This window comes from Dreissena polymorpha, chromosome 3 (genome assembly GCF_020536995.1).
Source record: "Dreissena polymorpha isolate Duluth1 chromosome 3, UMN_Dpol_1.0, whole genome shotgun sequence".
Taxonomy (NCBI): domain Eukaryota; kingdom Metazoa; phylum Mollusca; class Bivalvia; order Myida; family Dreissenidae; genus Dreissena; species Dreissena polymorpha.
The window spans coordinates 137,412,563-137,427,616 of NC_068357.1; the positions used below are offsets into that span (position 1 = coordinate 137,412,563).

At 38.0% G+C, this 15,054-nt stretch overlaps 1 protein-coding gene across 3 annotated transcripts in view; it reads right to left on the reverse strand.

The window, feature by feature from the left end:
• LOC127871615 (neprilysin-1-like) overlaps positions 1 to 15,054 on the reverse strand; it is a 120,801-nt gene that overhangs the window by 5,518 nt on the left and 100,229 nt on the right. For all 3 annotated transcript variants that reach the window (XM_052414713.1, XM_052414712.1, XM_052414714.1), the window contains 7 exons: positions 14,854 to 14,931; positions 9,924 to 10,027; positions 9,340 to 9,398; positions 8,481 to 8,532; positions 4,234 to 4,301; positions 2,266 to 2,396; positions 133 to 371 (listed from right to left, as the gene is read on the reverse strand). In XM_052414713.1, the coding sequence (XP_052270673.1) occupies positions 133 to 371; positions 2,266 to 2,396; positions 4,234 to 4,301; positions 8,481 to 8,532; positions 9,340 to 9,398; positions 9,924 to 10,027; positions 14,854 to 14,931 (731 nt within the window). The remainder of the gene's footprint in view (positions 1 to 132; positions 372 to 2,265; positions 2,397 to 4,233; positions 4,302 to 8,480; positions 8,533 to 9,339; positions 9,399 to 9,923; positions 10,028 to 14,853; positions 14,932 to 15,054) is intronic.

Below are 15,054 nucleotides of genomic sequence, written 5' to 3' on the forward strand. Positions count from 1 at the left end.
TCCAACCCTTGCATACTGATGAGAAGCAAACAGCATAAAACCTGAACAGACTGCGAGTTACTCGCAGGCTGCCATTTTCACTTTGCTTCTTATAGGCGAAAGGGTAAACAGTTAATAAAGTCTCTTACTTACCTTATTGGACCAGGGCTATGCACTGAGGTCCGCATCTTTTCCAGGGCCGCCTTGTCCCTGATTGTGCCACACCAGATCTGTGCATAGTTCAGAAAGAACAACTGGTCGTTGGTCATGTTCAGACCGGGTAGTATCCACTCCTTTCCGTGTACACGCTCATGTTTCTTGTAAGCCCGGAAAGCCTGTTTCAGGCCTCCATTGTCAGCGATGTTCTCTCCTTGAGTGTACTTACCATCAACCTGGGTAGAAGGAAGTAAGAATAGATGAGTCTAGCTCCAGAAAACAGGGATTAATGCATATATGTAAAGTTTTGTCCCAGATGAGCCTGTGCAATCTGCACAGGCTAATCAGGGATGACACTTTCCGCTTTTATGAAAATGCTTGTTTAAAGGAAGTTCCACCTTTACAAACATCCAGTTTCATCTCTGATTAGCCTGTGTGACTCAACAAAGGTGCCCAATATGGGACTATGCTGTACACACATGCATTAAGCCCAGTTTTTCCAAAACGAGGCTTGTATACTGAGTATGAGCTTTGTATTTTGACAGACTGAGTTGCTTTGGGGCTATGGAATCCGATTATAATTACTGACAGAAACTAGAGTTTGTCACAAAAGTGACAGCCAATGATCCAACAAGGTATCAGTAGACATATGTAGCACAAAGGTGCAGAACTTTCATAAGTTTTAACTTTCAATGAGAAAACATAATGTGACATGTTTGTATTTGCCTAGAAAAAAATAAAAAATTAAGAACTTTCAAACTATATTTAAGTTTAAAAGCCTTCGTTTCCAACCCGTAGCTACATAGCAAACAGCATACAACTTGAACAGCCGGCCAGTTACTCGCACATTGTTCAGGTTTATGCTGGCCGCATAGAGCCATTTTTATGTTCCTTCTGAGTGGGAAAGAATTGAGTAAATTATTGGACTATGGACAGGGCTTTTTTTCCTTCTGTGGCTGTTTTTCACAATTTCGGGAAATTCGCGACTCAAATGTTCACAATTTTAGAAAGTTCACGACTCATTTTTTCACAATTTTTAACAATGCGCGACAGTTGTTGTTGTTTCACAATTTTGAACAGTGCGCGACAGTTGTTGTTTTTTTCACATTTTTGAACAGTGCGCGACAGTTGTTGTTTTTTCACAATTTTGAACAGTGCGCGACAGTTGTTGTTTTTTCACAATTTTGTGAATGGGGCAAGGAAATTTGGAATAGGAAAAATCACAGCATTTTGACTAAAATTTTATATAATTTTTTAATTGAATTTTGAATTGAGAATAAAAGTGTTTTCATTATGATATTAACCAAGGTTCAACATAAAGAGCTGGATATGGAGATTTACTAAATGTTGCAATTATTAGTAGTAGTATTATTATTGTAATCCTTCAATTGAGAATTTAAGACTGTCATTTGGGAAAAAAAAAGAGATTGGAAAAGGAGATGAATTTCTGCTCTAAAAACCCCACTGAATTGCAAAAGCTGCCAGTTGTGCCCAATCAGTCATTCTAGGCTCAAGAAGTACTAAAAAGTACCCTGGTTAATCTCAAGTACACTGCAAAGTACTACGAGTACAGAAAATATACTAACAAGTTTATTTTCTTAACCCAGGTTACAATGAAGCAGTAACTAAGCCAACAACTACCAATTGAGCTCCAGTAGGGATTCATGTTCTTACCTATCTGCTTCAGCTTGACGTTGGGAGTACATTTAAGGAGTACCTAAGCAAACAACTACCAATGGAGTGCTAGTAGTGACTCACATTCTTCATTCTTGCCAATCTGCTTCAGCTTGACATTGGAGTACATTAAATCAGTACTTGAGCCGACATCTACAAATTGAGTGCCATTAGGGACTCGCGCTCTTGCCAATCTGCTTCAGCTTGACGTTGGGAGTAAATTAAAGCAGTACCTAAGCCAACAACTACCAATGGAGTGCCAGTGGGCACTCATGTTCTTGCCAATCTTCTTGAGTTTGACATTGGAGTAGATTTAAGCAGTACCTAAGTTGACAACTACAAATGGAGCGCCAGAAGGTACTCACGTTCTTACCAATCTACTTGAGCTTGACAATTGAGAACATTTAAGCAGTTACAGAGTCGACATCTACAAATTGAGTGCCATTAGGGACTCACGTTTTTGCCAATCTGCTTCAGCTTGACATTGGAGTACTGGTCAATGATGCACTGGTTACGCTGGTGAAAGGCTTCAATGGTCTCATTCTTCCACCACTGCTTCATGTTGCCGTCTTTGTCAAACTGGCGACCTGTCAAACAGAGAGATCAAAAAGGCCACCTTGGAAACAGAGTGACGTACGAGAGAAAGAATAATTATTTTAAAATTATCTGGAAAATCAGTGCTTAATGCCTGTGCGTAAAGTGACGCCCAATATCAGGCTGCGCTTAGGCTTATCAGGGATGACACTTTACGGCTTAACAGGATTAAAAAAAAAAAAAGCTCTCATTTGAAACGAAGACACCACAGGCTAATATGGGACAATACTTTACGCACATGCATTAAGCCCAGATTTTGCAGAATGAGGCTCATTTAATAATTTCAAATGCTTCTGTACACTACAGATCCTAATTCAAGTACATATTTCTTTACATTTCCAATCATAATATAAACACCTATTTCTATTCGTTTCAGATCATTATTCTAGCCTTTTTTTGAAAATTTAATAGCTTACTAAAAGCTCTTAGTTAAATTTATTTCAAAACCAAAATCTAACTCTTCTGTCAATTGATTTCATATAATAATATGAGCTCTAATAAAAAATTGCTTAATTTAAGTTCATAATTAAGAATTGTATTTTTTTTATTTCAGATCTAAATTCAAGTACATATTTCAATTTTACATGTTTCAGAAAGAAGGGCATGATTTGTTGCTAATTTGCAAACCATTCAATACATGTTGAGGTTGTTACACTCACTTCTCACCTAGGCGACACAGGTTCAATCCCCACTCCCAGAAGCATACGAGTTTGGTTGGTGGTCACCATACCAGACATATGGGGTTTCCTTCGGCTTCCCCCAACCACACCAAAATTGAAAAACTTTCAGTAACAATAAAATAGCTGAAAACTGCAGCTATAATTTAAAATTTGTCCCAACTCGTGCGAGTCTAGCAAATAAAATAGGAAGGAGTGCTGGGACACACTCCGCCTCCACACATAATGTAGCCTCTGGCTCTGAAAGGACCACATAAACTTCGAAATACATACACACACAAGAGCTTGTCACAGTAGTGCCAAATCCCCGCCGAAATGTGTTTGATTGTATGACAACATTTGTTTTAGAGAGTAGAATAATATTTGTAAAAACAAATAAAGGGAGATGATTCATTATGCAAAAATTTACTTTGAAGTTATATGGTTCTTGGTCACTGCACTTTTCCTACTTGCCATCTGTTTATATTTCAAGTTTTAAGTAAATCCCTTCAGTAGATTTTGAGTTATGCTTCCGGACAAAAATTTATATAAAAGGGGAGATAATTCAAAACCTAAGGTAGATAGAGGTATGGTTCTTGGTCACTGCACTTCTCTTAGTTGCCATCTGTTTATATTTTAAGTTTAAAGTTAATCCATTGAATAGATTTGGAGTAATGCTCTGGACAAAGTTTCAGCCAGACAGGACCAATTACTATATCCCCTCCGAATTTTTTTCGGCGGGGATAACAAAGCACATTATGTCTACACATGTCATATCTCAATTCAAGCACTCACATCCATACATGTTCTGCAAAGGGCATGATTTGTTGCTTATTTTAAAACCATAAAAAATTCTCTTGGATCTCATTACAATGTATACTGACAGTATATAGATTATGTGTATTAACCATTTCCCACTAAGAGGCAAGGTGATAATGGCTATATGCAACCAGCATAAAACCAGAACAGCCTACCAGTTACTCGCAGTCTGTTCAGGTTTTATGCTGCTCGCTGCTCAGCAGTATCTGAGGGTTTGAAATAAATCATTAAAACTTGAATCTAGTAAGAAACATTTTTAATTAAATAAGATTTTCGAAGCAACTTCAAATGCATCAAATTGCGTATCTGAGCCGTAGAGAATTAAAAAATACAGGTTATGTGTTAAAAAGGTCACCTTTATCGTCGAAGCCATGGGTGATCTCGTGACCAATAACCACTCCGATACCACCATAGTTGAGAGACCTGCAATAAGCAAAGTACTATGTACCAATCCCATACCAATATAGTTTAGGGACCTGCAACAAGCAAGTAATATGTACCACTCCGATACCACCATAGTTTAGGGACCTGCAACAAGCAAGTAATATGTACCACTCTGATACCACCATAGTTTAGGGACCTGCAACAAGCAAGTCCTATGTACCAATCCGATACCACCATAGTTTAGGGACCTGAAATAGGAAAACTACTATGAACCACTACAATACCACCATAGTGTAGGGACTTGCAATAAGCAAGTAATATGTACCGCTCCGATACCACCATAGTTTAGAGACCTGCAATAGGAAAACCACTATGAACCACTCCAATACCACCATAGTGTAGGGCCTTGCAATAAGCAAAGTAATATGTACCATTCCGATACCACCATAGTTGAGGGACCTGCAATAGGCAAAGTACTATGTACCACTCTGATACCACCATAGTGTAGGGACCTGCAATAGGCAAAGTACTATGTACCACTCCAATACCACCATAGTTTAGGGACCTGCAATAGGCAAAGTACTCTGTACCACTCCAATACCACCATAGTTGAGGGACCTGCAATAGGCAAAGTACTATGTACCACTCCAATACCACCATAGTGTAGGGACCTGCAATAGGCAAAGTACTATGTACCACTCCAATACCAACATAGTTTAGGGACCTGCAATAGGCAAAGTACTCTGTACCACTCCAATACCACCATAGTGTAGGGACCTGCAATAGGCAAAGTACTATGTACCACCCCGCTACCAACATAGTTTAGGGACCTGCAATAGGCAAAGTACTATGTACCACTCAAATACCACCATAGTTTAGGGACCTGCAATAGGCAAAGTACTATGTACCACTCCAATAACACCATAGTTTAGGGACCTGCAATAGGCAAAGTACTATGTACCACCCCGCTACCAACATAGTTTAGGGACCTGCAATAGGCAAAGTACTCTGTACCACTCCAATACCACCATAGTTTAGGGACCTGCAATAGGCAAAGTACTATGTACCACCCTAATACCACCATAGTTTAGGGACCTGAAATAGGCAAAGTACTATGTACCACCCTAATACCACCATAGTGTAGGGACCTGCAATAGGCAAAGTACTCTGTACCACTCCAATACCACCATAGTGTAGGGACCTGCAATAGGCAAAGTACTCTGTACCACTCCAATACCACCATAGTGTAGGGACCTGCAATAGGCAAAGTACTATGTACCACCCCGCTACCAACATAGTTTAGGGACCTGCAATAGGCAAAGTACTCTGTACCACTCCAATACCACCATAGTTTAGGGACCTGCAATAGGCAAAGTACTATGTACCACTCCAATACCACCATAGTTTAGGGACCTGCAATAGGCAAAGTACTATGTACCACCCCGCTACCAACATAGTTTAAGGACCTGCAATAGGCAAAGTACTCTGTACCACTCCAATACCACCATAGTGTAGGGACCTGCAATAGGCAAAGTACTATGTACCACTCCAATACCACCATAGTTTAGGGACCTGCAATAGGCAAAGTACTATGTACCACCCCGCTACCAACATAGTTTAGGGACCTGCAATAGGCAAAGTACTCTGTACCACTCCAATACCACCATAGTGTAGGGACCTGCAATAGGCAAAGTACTATGTACAATCCCGCTACCAACATAGTTTAGGGACCTGCAATAGGCAAAGTACTCTGTACCACTCCAATACCACCATAGTTTAGGGACCTGCAATAGGCAAAGTACTATGTACCACCCCGCTACCAACATAGTTGAGGGACCTGCAATAGGCAAAGTACTCTGTACCACTCCAATACCACCATAGTGTAGGGACCTGCAATATGCAAAGTACTCTGTACCACTCCAATACCACCATAGTTTAGGGACCTGCAATAGGCAAAGTACTATGTACCACCCCGCTACCAACATAGTTTAGGGACCTGCAATAGGCAAAGTACTCTGTACCACTCCAATACCACCATAGTGTAGGGACCTGCAATAGGCAAAGTACTATGTACCACCCCGCTACCAACATAGTTTAGGGACCTGCAATAGGCAAAGTACTCTGTACCACTCCAATACCACCATAGTTTAGGGACCTGCAATAGGCAAAGTACTATGTACCACTCCAATACCACCATAGTTTAGGGACCTGCAGTAGGCAAAGTACTCTGTACCACTCCAATACCACCATAGTTTAGGGACCTGCAATAGGCAAAGTACTCTGTACCACTCCAATACCACCATAGTGCAGGGACCTGCAATAGGCAAAGTACTATGTACCACCCCGCTACCAACATATTTTAGGGACCTGCAATAGGCAAAGTACTCTGTACCACTCCAATACCACCATAGTGTAGGGACCTGCAATGGGCAAAGTACTATGTACCACCCCGCTACCAACATAGTTTAGGGACCTGCAATAGGCAAAGTACTATGTAACACTCCAATACCACCATAGTTTAGGGACCTGCAATAGGCAAAGTACTCTGTACCACTCCAATACCACCATAGTTTAGGGACCTGCAATAGGCAAAGTACTATGTACCACCCTAATACCACCATAATTTAGGAACCTACAATAGGCAAAGTACTCTGTACCACTCCAATACCAACATAGTTTAGGGACCTGCAATAGGCAAAGTACTCTGTACCACTCCAATACCACCATAGTGTAGGGACCTGCAATAGGCAAAGTACTATGTACCACTCCAATACCACCATAGTTAAGGGACCTGCAATAGGCAAAGTACTATGTACCAAAGTGTTCTCAAGATATTGTGCAAAAACAAATATCCTGTAAGAAGCCTTTACCTTAACCTAAAAATCTATAGGCCTCTTTTCATTCTCCTGAGTGACCAGGCTTACAATTTTCATGATCACAGTTGAAAATACTTGCTTGAAATCATGAAAAAATCAATTTCTTGAGTAAAAATAACGCAATATTTGACATTGTTACCTAAAATCAAAAAGCATTTTCATTTTCTCATCATGACGCCACCATACCAGTTTGCATTATTGTAGGTCAACAAGTTCTCAAAGTAAAAGTCTGTTACAAATTTCCTTACTCAAGCCCCTGTGGCCTTGACCTTAAAATCACAAGTAAACACTATACCAATTTGCTTAATTGTAGATCAAAGCAATCTCAATATTTCATGCTGAAACAAATTTACTGGTTCAAGCTCTGTTGACCTTTATCTTTTTGCCCTGTTGACCTAAAATTTAAAAGACATCTTCTTTTTCTCCAAAGAAACCGTCCTATCAATTTGCATGGTCATTTGTCAAATTGTTCTTAAGAAATTAAGCGGAAACAAACAGTCTATGGACCGACAGGCCTACTTACCAACGATCAAAGGAAAGGCAATTTATTTCATGCTTTCCAATGGTTTATAGATAATATCAGTGAATTTGAACTGATATTTCACTGTTTCGAACAGTGAAATGTAACAGTGAACATTTTCAAGAATTTTCATTGTTTGACCGGAACTATATTTAATCTTTTATATCTTTAGTTTCCCCGTTTGTGACCCTCCAATGTTACCAATGGCAATAACTCTGCATTTATTGTTTATAAAACATATGAAAAAGCTTCCCTTGAACACACATGTAATTAATATAATAACATTTCGGGGCACCCAACAGGAAATTATAATGTCTGGAATGGTAAAATACAAAAACAATCATTTGTAACCATAAAATAAAACAAAAATTTGTTGGATTTGGTGTAATATTGATTTTAAATTCACTCGTGATCATAGAAAAATATATTTTCTATGATCACTCCTGAATTAAAATCGATATTCCAACTAATATACAACTAATATTGTCTATATAACCCTGCTTTTTTCAAAGATATATAAACACCTACATATGTAGTAAAAATGAACAAGGAATAATAAATATGATTTACCAAAAAATGACATTTATAGATATAACACCAATTGTTTGAAAACTGGGCTTTATGCATGTGCGTAAAGTGTTGTCCACACATGTTATCATGGAAGACACTTTCCACTTTATGAATGTTTTTAAATAGGAATTCTCCTCTAAACGAAAATTCAGTTTACACGGAAAGTGACTGCAGAGGCTAATCCAGGACGACACTTTATGCACATGCATTAAGCCCAGGTTTCCCAGAATGAAGCTCTTATAAACAACTTACTTTGGATAATATTCACTGTAGAAAGGTGGCTGGAACATCCCAGCTGGGAACACTAAAACATCAGTCACACTAAAACATCAGCAGAACCAACAACAACAAAAACAATTCTGTTCACATGATACCAATATCATTTTGCGAAATAACTTAGTGTGGATGCCATACAAATATCATTTTTCAGAATACATGTACTTAGCTGCACCAGAGTTGAGTCATTGATATACAACACATTTCTAGGCACAGACAGCTGTATTGTACTCTTATTTTTAATTTCATTTAAGGCATGCCATCTCAACATGATACATTGTTTGAAGTATTGTATACTATTCATTTTTTATATGGTGATACATTGTCTTAAGTATTTGGTTATATTGGTTTTTTACTTGTAATTAATTGTAATATGTATTTGGTAATATTCTTTTTTTGATTGTTTTATTAATGGTGAAGTAAAGTTACGGCTAGAGATTCAGGGACAGACATATACACATGTAGACATACAGACAGATACCTAAAGATTTCAAGGTGCTCATCAGGTAAAACTAAATTTTTTTATGTCAAAAAATATTACATCCTCACATTAAAAAAGAAATTCATAATGTACATGAGATTTGCTCTGGGAAAACAGGGCTTAATGCATGTGCGTAATGCATCGTCTCAGGTCAGTTCAACCAGGCTAATCAAAGACGCTACTTTCTGCTTTTAAGGATTTTTTATTTTATAAGGTGGTCTCTTTTTCATAAAAACCCCAGTTCAGGCAGTTGAGTGTTGTCCCTGTGCAAACTGCAGAGGCTAATCTGGGATGAAACTGTACTCAAATTCATTAAGCCCGGTTTTCACAAAGCGGGGCTGAAAATGTTCTTACCAATGTCATTGGTGTTCGGATTGTAGAAGGCGTTCACCACAGCTGGGTCCTGGTCCCATCTGAAGTGAATTCAGTTCCAGATTAGTTTTAGTAATTTTTTGTTTATATTGTACAGCCTACGTGTGCCTTTTGGATTGGGAAAATGGCTGGATAAACCATGAAATTGGGAAAAGTGAAACATTATCAACATGATAATAGACAACATTTAAATTTTGAGAGCCTGTAAGAGGCTGTATTTTGAGCTGTGCAGGCTTAAGCTGTTTATTCAACGTAGATTGTTACGTTGATGTTTGTCTATTATTTTTGAGAATTGCTCTGGGAAAACCTGGCTTCTCAGATTAGCCTGTGTAGTCCAAGCAGGCTTATCTAAGAGGACACTTTCTGCCTAGACTGGTTTTTTGTTTAGAAGAAACTTCCTTTAAACAAAACATCCCATAACATTGCAAAGAGTCGTTCCAGATTGGACTGTGCAAACTGCACAGGCTAATCCAGAATGAAACTTTACACATGTGCATAAATCCTTTTTTCCCCACAGCAAAGTTCACATTAAATATTAATGTCCCTTTCACATTGAAATCACTCACACTTCCTTGTCTAGGGGTTTCCTGAACCAAGACATTGTTCTGTTTGCGTCATATCTTTCCACACGCAGTATGTTTTCGAAGAACTGGTCAGCCTTAAAATCAAGCTGAAAAAGAACACAGACCAGTAATAAATGTAACACATATTTTCAAGACATTTACAGCAATAAATGTATGCACATGCCTTACTACATATTACACTGCATTAAAAACAAAACCGAAAATGTATGCCACTCGAAAATGAACAATTAGCTAATAAATGGTGATAACTGCAAAATTATGATGGGCAACGTATCACTATTAGTTGTCCATTCACCTATTTAGTTTAAAGTTTAGGCCTTATAATTATAAAATAATTCTCCCTGAAAAATATATCCTTAACCTTCAAAGATTTATTTAATTCCTGATAAATTCATGTCAAATTTGTTTTTTAACAGCTAAAGCAAAGCTGATCCAAACACACTGCAATAGCATTCACTACTTGCGTCAGTGAAGTCACACCTAAAGGGAGAATACTCAATTGCAATAGGCATTAGGCCAACTAAAATTTTGATTCACTTAACATTTTTGATATAAAACTAAATTGCTTAATTTTTTTATAACATCTGTTTACAATTTAACAAGTTTCTAGTCTATTGGTCATTCTTCTCTTTAGCTACATGGATAAGTGCTCAAGAATTTTAGAAACACAAGCGTTCGCCATTTCATCACTTGGAATGCATGAGTGTGATGTCATCACTTGGAATGCACGAGTGTGATGTCATCACTTGGAATGCATTAGTGTGTTGTCATCACTTGGAATGCATGAGTGTGATGTCATCACTTGGAATGCATGAGTGTGATGCCATCACTTGGAATGCTTGAGTGTGATGTCATCACTTGGAATGCATGAGTGTGTTGTCATCATGCGGAATGCTTGAGTGTGATATCATCACTTGGAATGCATGAGTGTGATGTCATCACTTGGAATGCTTGAGTGTGTTGTCATCACTTGGAATGCTTGAGTGTGATGTCATCACTTGGAATGCATGAGTGTGTTGTCATCACCTGGAATGCTTGAGTGTGATGTCATCACTTGGAATGCATAAGTGTTATGTCATCACTTGGAATGCTTGAGTGTGATGTCATGACTTGGAATGCATGAGTGTGATGTCATCACTTGGAATGCATGAGTGTGATGTCATCACTTGGAATTCATGAGTGTGTTGTCATCACTTGGAATTCATGAGTGTGATGTCATCACTTGGAATGCATTAGTGTGATGTCATCATTTGGAATGCATAAGTGTGTTGTCATCACTTGGAATGCATGAGTGTGATGTCATCACTTGGAATGCTTGAGTGTGATGTCATGACTTGGAATGCTTGAGTGTGATGTCATCACTTGGAATTCTTGAGTGTGTTGTCATCACTTGAAATGCATGAGTGTGTTGTCATCACTTGGAATGCATAAGTGTGTTGTCATCACTTGGAATGTATGAGTGTGATGTCATCACTTGGAATGCTTGAGTGTGATGTCATCACTTGGAATGCTTGAGTGTGATGTCATCACTTGGAATGCATGACTGTGTTGTCATCACTTGGAATGCATGAGTGTGATGTCATCACTTTGAATGCATGAGTGTGTTGTCATCACTTGGAATGCATGAGTGTGTTGTCATCACTTGGAATGCTTGAGTGTGATGTCATCACTTGGAATGCATGAGTGTGATGTCATCATTTTGAATGCATGAGTGTGTTGTCATCACTTGGAATGCATGAGTGTGTTGTCATCACTTGGAATGCCTGAATGTGATGTCATCACTTGGAATGCATGAGTGTGTTGTCATCACTTGGAATTCTTGAGTGTGAGGTCTTCACTTGGAATGCATGAGTGTGTTGTCATCACTTGGAATGCATGAGTGTGTTGTCATAACTTGGAATGCATGAGTGTGTTGTCATCACTTGGAATGTATGAGTGTGATGTCATCACTTGGAATGCTTGAGTGTGATGTCATCACTTGGAATGCTTGAGTGTGATGTCATCACTTGGAATGCATGACTGTGTTGTCATCACTTGGAATGCATGAGTGTGATGTCATCACTTGGAATGCATGAGTGTGTTGTCATCACTTGGAATGCATTAGTGTGTTGTCATCATTTGGAATGCATGAGTGTGTTGTCATCACCTGGAATGCATGAGTGTGTTGTCATCACTTGGAATGCTTGAGTGTGATGTCATCACTTGGAATGCATGAGTGTGTTGTCATCACTTGGAATGCATGAGTGTGTTGTCATCACTTGGAATGCATGAGTGTGTTGTCATCACTTGGAATGCTTGAGTGTGATGTCATCACTTGGAATGCATGAGTGTGTTGTCATCACTTGGAATGCATGAGTGTGTTGTCATCACTTGGAATGCATTAGTGTGTTGTCATCACTTGGAATGCATGAGTGTGATGTCATCACTTGGAATGCATGAGTGTGATGTCATCACTTGGAATGCATGAGTGTGAGGTCATCACTTGGAATTCATGAGTGTGTTGTCATCACTTGGAATGCATGAGTATGATGTCATCACTTGGAATGCATGAATGTGATGTCATCACTTGGAATGCATTAGTGTGTTGTCATCACTTGGAATGCATGAGTGTGTTGTCATCACTTGGAATGCATGAGTGTGTTGTCATCATGCAAGTCGCCGATAATAGGTCTCCCTTGATAATATTTCACCGTACCGTTGTTTGAACAAGGGGAAACAATTCTATAAGCATTAAGTGCAGATTTACAGGTCTTATGCACTGCATTTTTCCTCAATGAGGTATTTGCATTTATAGAGTTCAAAGTTACCAATTTTTGAAGATTTGAAAAAAACAGCATGAAAATTATACAAAGACAGATCAAAACCTGAATGGACAGACAAACAGGGTGATAAGGCATGCATCCAAAATAAGTGGGGCCATAAAGCAGCTTTTGTTCATTGGTATTTGGGCTCCAATAATCTACATTCAGTTTTCTTCTACACAGAAAGGACAAATTAATGGCCTTCAATTTAAACTAGGCCCTTACAGAGATTAATCTTGGTCTGGGTCCTGTGTCTCTGATAAATTAAATTTCCACTTGAAGCATTTTATCGAAGTATATTGAGCGTCCTAGATGTTAACAAAATCTAGCAGTGCGAGTTCTTATTCTGTGTTTTGTTGAATTCTAAAATGAGCATAATTAAATTTGTAATCCAAAACAAACTTCCAAATTTTAATGTTAACACGTCTTACACAAAGTCTAGCTTGAAATACACAATGCTCATGTTTTTCATGCTGATCCTTTGTCCTGATAAAAGCACGCACAAATTTTGCCACATATGTACAGTGTCACAATATCAGCAGGGACAGCATGGATGAATTGAATTTTGTATAAAAACTTTGGAGTGCTGAGAACATAGAAATAATTTAATACCAGTTGAAAGTTTTGTAGTTCATTTTTACAAAATTATATTGTGATAATTTGAAGGACCTTTTATGATACATGAAAACATGTATGTTTACTACAAACAAAGACATATTTAGTTTTTTTAATAGCTACTCAGTAAGACTTTTGCAAAAAGACGCTTTTTAATCGCAGAAAATCACACTAAATGTTCTGTTACATTTAATCTAAATTTACATGGACTAGTTGATTTGTCGATATAGCTAACAGCAATGCTCAATGCTTGAACAACATGGCTCACTTGATTCACACATGTTCAATGGGAATTTCTCCATCTCACAAATCACTTTGTGTAAGCAATTGCATATAAAGAAGGACTTTTGTGTTCATGCAATTCTTTAACACATTATCCTCAATATTTGTTAAATTTTGGTTTTGAAAATAAAGGAAAATTATACTGGCTTCTAGGGTAATGGATAGAGTTGGAACATGTATGTATTCAGCAATCGCCACAATTCATTCAGTAGGATTTACTAAAATATTCATTGAAATACAATTTTGACTTCCAACTTTTTGTCTGGAATGCCCAAAATTTAAGGTTTGGAAATCAGGACTTCCAACTGAACTTTTGAAAGCAAGTGGAAGCACTGCTTTAATGATTATGGATTAATGAAAAAATGTCAGTTTATAGTCCAGGGCTGGATGTTTTTCATTGCAGTCTGGTGAAAACTACCGCCTCCCAAAAAAACACTATTACTATTATAGTAATAAAATAGTGACCTTATTCACCAAGCGATTCTTAAACTTCAGTTTAAAAATAAAGACAATTCTTAAAACTTTTTTAATGTACTAAAACTTCTTGAAGTCAAGTCAAGTGTGGCAGTTAGCACCTTTAATTGTGGTATTATTTGTTAAAGAACATTTGTTGATGATATAAGCACCATTTTGAGCCTGTAATATATGCAAACTCTGACGTTTTTTTTATTGAGTCTAAGACTTTAGTTTATTCAAGTCGTGTTCTGAGAAAAAAAGGTCATAATGCATGAGCCCAAAGTGTCATCCCAGATTAGCCTGTGCAGTTGGCACAGGCTAATCAGGGACGACACTTTCCGCCTAAATTAGATTTTTGCTAAGAAAAGACTTCATTTTAATGAACAATGTCATAAAAGCGGACAGTGTCATCCTTGATTAGCCTGTGCGGACTGCACAGGCTTAGCTGGGATGACACTTTACGCACATGCATTATGCCCAGTTTTCTCAGAACACGACCCGCTCTTAAGTCTAAGACCTGGTTGGTGAATACCGGCCCTGGGCTGTTCTTCCTTCTTATAGAATAGCCACTTTTCACAATTTTGAAAAGGTTGCCATTAAAATATTCACAATTAAAGAGTGATTTTTGCAAATTTTGAGTATTTTTTTGGAAAACTTTGTGAATAAAGTTTTCACAATTTAAAAAAGTTTTTTTTGCAATTTTTTAACAAACAGCAATGACATGAACCACAACAACTACTTATGAGGGCAGTCCTCACCGACTGCAGTTTCCTGTCCAACTCTGCAGGGTTCACGATGTAGTCTGGATACCCTATCCTCTCTTGTATGGATCGGGCCTTAAAATGATAGATACTTTAAGATGTTATGGAATATTTTTATTCAAGTAAGTCTCTTCTAGGCAAATATTCAGTTTAAAAGGAAAGAATTGCTCCTGATGAAGCCTTTGCAGAAAAATATCA